Below are 6,573 nucleotides of genomic sequence, written 5' to 3' on the forward strand. Positions count from 1 at the left end.
GCTCACACTCATGTCCTCATGTTCTCGGACATGTTTTGGCAGAGGAACAGGGAACTGTTTAAGCCCTGGGGATAAAGGGAGTCGGCAGTGGGTCCCATCTGCTCACAGAGAAGCGTCACCTCCCACCTCCTCACTCCGTGCTCATGTTTCTATTCTTACCCGCACAAAGGCATCGTGGCCCCAGTGCGAACACGGGTTGTTTTGGAGGAAGGGGTTAATTTTGTATTTCCTGGCTTTTGTTAGGGCAGGAAAACGAATCCTTTAGCAAGTCATTCAAGTCGGTATGAGCTTCTAAAAGCCACTTCAGGCCTGTTTTGTATTCTGCTTTCTTGCATTCTCATGGCAGGTTTATTTAAGAAAAGAAAACAAAAATAAAGCAAGGAAATAGCCAGCCCAGGATCGCGGGTGATTAAGTACACACTGCCACATGTGATGAATTTTTTTCTTCCTGATTTTACACCGGGTATAAACAAGACCAGATTCAGTTACATAAGCTCATCGAAAAGCAATTATCATTGTTGTGGAGGTGAATTCCCTTTGTGCAAAGGCCTCCGTGGGGTGTCATCCCTGCGCTGGCTCAGAGCAGCCAAGGTACCCGGCCCAAAGCTCCTGGCTCATGTTCAAGATTTGTGTGGTGCTGGTTAAAATCATGATGAGAAAAGTGGATGTCATTGGGAGCTGGGCAGGTGGCAGGCCTGGAAATTTCTTTAAACTCGGGAAAAATTGAAAATGCTGGACGGGGGGAAGAGAATATCTCTGTCTTTTAGATTTGTGGGACACTGTGAGGGGTTTAGGACAAGGAGAGAAAAGCCTGTCAGTGGTACAGGGGTACCTGGGAGCCATGAGGGGATGGAATAGATGCTCTTTATTTCCTTCCAGCACAAACCATTCTGTGATTTCATTATTCTGAGGATGTCCCCAGTTCCTAATCCCACAGGGGTTCTCCACTGTGGCTGGACAGACTCTTTGCCTCTGCCGTGCTCCTGCCAGGAGATGCCTTAAATCTCTCCCACATCCCACATCCCACATCCCACATCACACTCCAGAGGAGAAGAGTGAAGCCATTCCTGGGTGCAGCCCCACAGAAAGCTCCGTGTCTGAGGTCCATTTCCTCCAGGAAAAATGACGAACATAGCCCTGTCTTGCGGCCATCTGCCGTGCTGGCTCGTGCTGCAAGAAGTTGGCAAGGAATCCATCACGGAGAATTCCTGCTGTTCGTCTCCTCAGAGCAATCTGGGCAGGCTGGTGTTGGGCAGATGATGTGCAAAGTCACCAGAGCTTGGTGTCACGGTGACATCACATCTTTTGGGGTGCTGGCTGGGAGCACACCCAAGGAGGGCAGCTGGGACTGCTGCCACCAGGGCTGAGGTCCCTGTGGTGGGACATGTGTCACCTGCCCAGCTGGTGGGTCCTGCGGGGTCCCTCTGCCCGTGGGTGCTGGTGTGATGGTGAGGAGTCATTTCCCAGCACCCAAGCGTGCGAGTGTTCCTCCCGCAATCTGCCTCCAGCCCGCTGCTAAAAGAACAACAATAAATAAACGGAATGAAAAGTGCAATCCTGTGTTTATTTTAAAGGAACGTGTTGAAATAACAGACTCACTTTGAGGCTGCAGTTCTGGCAGGAAAAGCCACTGCTCAGCAGAGCAGGGACAATCCTGTGGGTGAGCCAGAGCTGGCGCTCACCCACCAGTTCCCTTGTCCGTCTCCCTCCTCCTGGACCCCCTTGGGAACCTGGAAAATCTTGGAAATCTCAGTTAGACACAGAGGTGGTCAAAGCCTGGGGGTATGAGGGGAGACAGAAAATGTGAGGAGTGGCGGGTGGGTGGGAGCCTGGAGAGGGGAGAGGAGCCCTGGAGTGAGGGGTGGGTGGGCGCAGAGCTCTCCTCCAAAAGGAGCAGCCGGAGCGGGGAAGTGAAAACACAAAAGTGCAGAACGGGGCGAGGAAAGAGCAGCTGGGAGGAGCAGGGCAGTGCGGGGGAAGAGGAATTGCTGGGGTGGGACGGAGTCCTGGGCAGTGAGCAGCCGGGAGGGCTGGGGACACGCGGAGGGGACACACGGTGAGGATCAGGGGGGAAGCGGCAGCAGCGCTGACTGGAAGCCCTGAGTAAGAAACACCCGAGTGGCTCGGTGGAAACCAGTCATCCACGGAAAAAAAAGAAAGAAAAGAAAAAAGAAAGAAAACTTTTGGGAAGTGCTGATGCACCGAAAATGGAAAAAAAAAAAAATTAAAAAAAGAGACCTCCCACCCGTGCCCTGCCGGTTGCTGGGCAGCCCCGACCCCTGGGGGAGTTCTCAGTGGGGAAAAGTGAACTTTGCATGGGTCTCCTACGGGTTTTTTTTTCCCATCTCCATGAAACATGATGGGAACGACTCTCAAATATGTGTTGACATTATAAATATATACACAAATAGAAGTGTACACATCTATATTTACGTGTGGGTTTGTCTGTACATGTAGATATGCCTATGCATGAATACAAACATATGTATGTGTATGCTCGTTCCTTTATACATATATTTTAGGAGAATAATCACACCCTCATCCAAAGCTCGACATCCCCGCAGTGCTGCTCCTTGCCTTGAATTCTGTGGGAAAGGACGGAGCAGCCAGTGCTGGGGGGTGGAAGGATAAAGCCAGCCCGGAGATGTGGGGCAAGGGACAGGGACAGCTGGCAGAGAGTGGGCACAGGGAGGGGGAGTGTGAGTGGGTGGGTGGATGAGAGGGTATGAAAACACAGAATCATTCAGCTCGGAAAACACCCCTAAGATAATTGAGTACAACCGTTAAACGCCGCGTTTTTGGGCGCACCACTGAACCCCGTGGCTCCGTGTACCATAAACACAGAGTATTTGTGTGTGTATGGGATATTTAGGAGAGTCATGGATTGGTTTGGGTTGGAATGACCCTTAAAGATCCTCTTTTTCCACCCCCTCTTCTTCTGCCCGTGCTGCGGGATCAGCCCAGGGCATGGGGGATTTCTTATGCAGAGTTTTTCATCAAATATCCATATATATATATACACACATATTTATAAAGACACACATAGGCACATTTACATACACATACCTATACATACATATAAATACACATATATACGTGTATGTATGTATATCTATACATGCATATATTTTATACATTTTAATATAATATATAAAATACTATTATATATGTATACTTATATATTTTATTTAAATTATTTATACTTTATTCAAATATTTTAATATATTTATATATTTCTATATAACTGCATACTTATATTTCTTATATATTCTTACTATTTTATAATTTTATAGATTATATATATTTATATATCGATATATATTTATAGGGATGTTTAGGTATATTTAGATCTATATTCTATATATAGAAATATATATTTATATACATTTTTATACATTTACATTATATGTATGCAAGTATATTTACGTTCTATTTATATATATATCGGGGGTTGTGTGTAGTACGGCCGTGTCTGCGCACGTCTGTGCATGTACCCGTGTGCACACGCGTGTGTAAAGGTGTGTATAGGTGTGTAAATGTGTACACACAGACACAGACACATACACATACACACCGGTGCGCGCTCCCGGCCGCCCCGCGGCAGATGACGTCACGCCGGCGGGGCCAGGCGCGCCCTCGCTGGCGCGCGGCCAGGGTGACGTCACCCGCGGCGGCGGCCCCGCCCCCTGGGCACCACGTGACCCCGCCCATTGAGAAAACGCCGTCCCGCCAGCACGGCCCCATATAAGCGCGGGAGCAGCCGAGCGCGGCCGGGACACCGGGACACTCGGGGACAGCGGCACCTCCGCGCACACCGCCCTGCCCTCCCGGCCATCCTTCCGCTGCCCAGCCATGGTCAACCTGCGGGTGTGCGCGCTGGAGTGCGAGGCGCTGCGAGGGCTGCTGCAGGAGCGCGGCGCGCAGTGCCTCGTCCTCGACTGCCGCTCCTTCTTCTCCTTCAACGCCGCGCACATCCGCGGCTCCTGCAACGTCCGCCTGAGCACCATCGTGCGGCGCCGCGCCAAGGGCGCCCTGGCTCTGGAGCACGTCGTGCCCAACGAGGAGCTCCGCGCCCGCCTGCGCCAGGGGCTCTTCCACACCGTGGTGGTGCTGGACGAGCGCAGCGCCGACCTGGAAATGCCCAAGCGCGACAGCACCATGCTGCTGGCGCTCGGCACCCTCTGCAGGGAGGCCCGCGGTGCCCGCATCTGCTTCCTCAAGGGTGAGTGTCCCCGCGGGCACCGGGGGGGCCGGGCCGGGCAGCCCCGCTGGCTCCCCGGCCGCACGGCGCTCACCCCGCGCCCCTCTCTCCGCTCTGCCCCCGCAGGAGGTTACGAAGCCTTCGCGTCCGCCTGCTCCGAGCTGTGCACCAAGCCGGCCGCCCCCGCCGGGCTCAGCCTGCCCCTGAGCGCCAGCCCCGCGCCCGGCAGCGCCGACTCGGGCTGCAGCTCCTGCGGGACCCCGCTCTACGACCAGGTGAGCGCCGGGGGGGAAACGGGCGGAGCCGCCGCCGCGCCGAGCGGGGAGCGGAGCGGGCGCTGCTGCCGCGGAGCACCGGGCGGGGGTGACCGGTGCTGTTCCTCTCTGTTGCAGGGCGGGCCCGTGGAAATCCTGCCGTTCCTGTACTTGGGAAGCGCTTATCACGCCTCCCGCAAAGACATGCTGGATGCTTTGGGGATCACGGCGCTGATCAACGTCTCTGCCAACTGCCCCAACCACTTCGAAGGGCACTACCAGTACAAAAGCATCCCCGTGGAGGACAACCACAAGGCAGATATCAGCTCCTGGTTCAACGAGGCGATCGATTTCATCGGTAAATGAGCTGTCTTTTCAATCCGTGCGTTTTCTGGGTTAATGTCCCCTGGGAAGTGATTTTTGGCATGGTTTTTCCCCAGTAAATCCTCCACTTGAGGTTGGGGAATAACATTCCACTGGGAAGGTACACTCGGGGAACATTTCCATTAGTTTAATTCTACTCACAGGCATAATCTGAGCTTCGTAAAGCTGTTTGAAATCTTGATTCAAGAGGCACTGGTCTTGCAGAAATGAGTGAATTTAAGCGGATCAGTATTGAAGTAATCCTGCAAGACTGCTAAAGTGACCTGGAGGAGCTATTAGTATAATTGGAATTGGAGCCCAGAGTGAAAATAGCTGCTTTCCTCAGGACAAAGACTCCCTTTGTCTCAAAAGCTCCGGGTGCACCTATTAGGCTAAGGAAGGGATGGATTAAAGAAATGTAAAACAGCAGTCTGTGCTTTTCCCACCTCTGGAAGCAGTGAGACTTGTTTGCTGACCGTGTGCTTTGATTCTTTCAGACTCGGTGAAGAACGAGGGAGGAAGGGTCTTTGTGCACTGCCAGGCTGGCATTTCCCGCTCAGCCACCATCTGCCTTGCTTATCTCATGAGGACCAACAGAGTCAAACTGGATGAAGCCTTCGAGTTTGTCAAGCAGAGGAGAAGCATCATCTCCCCAAATTTCAGCTTCATGGGGCAGCTGCTGCAGTTTGAGTCGCAGGTGCTTGCCCCCAACTGCTCAGCAGAAGCCGGGAGCCCTGCTATGGCAGTGTTGGACAGAGGGGCATCGACCACCACGGTCTTCAACTTCCCTGTCTCCATCCCAGTTCACACCACGTCCAGTGCTTTAAACTACCTTCAGAGCCCCATCACTACTTCCCCCAGCTGCTGAAAAAGCAGGTGAAATAACGTGGCCAGGACTCAGACTTGCTGTCTCAGAAGTGCAATAACTACAGGGACAGTGTCACTTGTGTTTCGTGGGGAGTTGTCCCAGAATGGTGTCATGAATGGAGAGGAGCTCACCCAATGCCAGAGAAACCAGGTGTTTCTGACTTCTCAACAAATGTCTGGATGTCTGCACAGAGATCAAAGGACACTGGCTCTTCCTGAGCTGTCCCTCCTTGTCTTCTGTCTGTCCTAAGCCTGCTCCATGTTTAGTAGCATGCTCACCAGTATTCCTGTTCCTGGACACTTTGAGCAACACTGATGCTGTCCCCTTTTATATGACAGTCCTATTTATTTATTTTTTACATTAGTGCATTGTTGTTGGGTTTTTTGTTCCGTTTGTTGTTTTTTTCTCCCTTCACAAACGTAAAGTTTCATTTCTAGAGAAACCAAATACCTCAGTATTTTTTGGTACTATAATCCTGTGTGTGTATATCTGTCAGCTCTTCTTGTTTCCCAAGCACTGACATGAAAGCACCAGGCGAGTGCTTTTTTTGAGTTGTCAAGGGTTGTATGTTTGCTGATTTATTTATGATGTGAAATAATATATTTCTTCTTATGAAGACATAGTTTTGTTACATGATTATAACTTTTTTTATACAAATGGAATAAATTATGATATTTCTATTCATCTGGATTACATATTCTTTAAAATACAGCATCTCACAGTCCCACAACTCATGTGGGAACTCCAGGGGGAAGAGCTGTAATTTTCAACTCTTCTGACCTCGGGTCTTGACTGAGAAAAATGGGTTTAAACAACATAATTGACTAGAAACTACTGCAGGTTCTTAACCTGAGCTTTTCTTTGTCCCCGTGTAATTGTGTGCAGTG

General features: G+C 51.0%; 1 protein-coding gene across 2 annotated transcripts; it reads left to right on the forward strand.

The window, feature by feature from the left end:
• Positions 1 to 3,760: 3,760 nt before the first annotated feature.
• DUSP1 (dual specificity phosphatase 1) lies at positions 3,761 to 6,370 on the forward strand. Of its 2 annotated transcripts, XM_066197075.1 has the most exons (4): positions 3,761 to 4,222; positions 4,328 to 4,476; positions 4,594 to 4,813; positions 5,316 to 6,370. In XM_066197075.1, exons 1-4 carry the CDS (start codon positions 3,853 to 3,855, stop codon positions 5,684 to 5,686), a joined length of 1,110 nt encoding a protein of 369 aa, XP_066053172.1. In that variant the 5' UTR covers positions 3,761 to 3,852; the 3' UTR covers positions 5,687 to 6,370. The 2 variants fall into 2 exon arrangements, with proteins under 2 accessions (XP_066053172.1, XP_066053171.1); XM_066197074.1 differs by having other exon boundaries at positions 3,761 to 4,476.
• The last annotated feature ends 203 nt before the right edge of the window (positions 6,371 to 6,573 follow it).

Source organism: Chamaea fasciata, unplaced genomic scaffold (genome assembly GCF_029207755.1).
Source record: "Chamaea fasciata isolate MVZ Bird 193981 ecotype frontalis unplaced genomic scaffold, bChaFas1.0.hap1 SCAF_15, whole genome shotgun sequence".
In the NCBI taxonomy this organism is placed as follows: domain Eukaryota; kingdom Metazoa; phylum Chordata; class Aves; order Passeriformes; family Sylviidae; genus Chamaea; species Chamaea fasciata.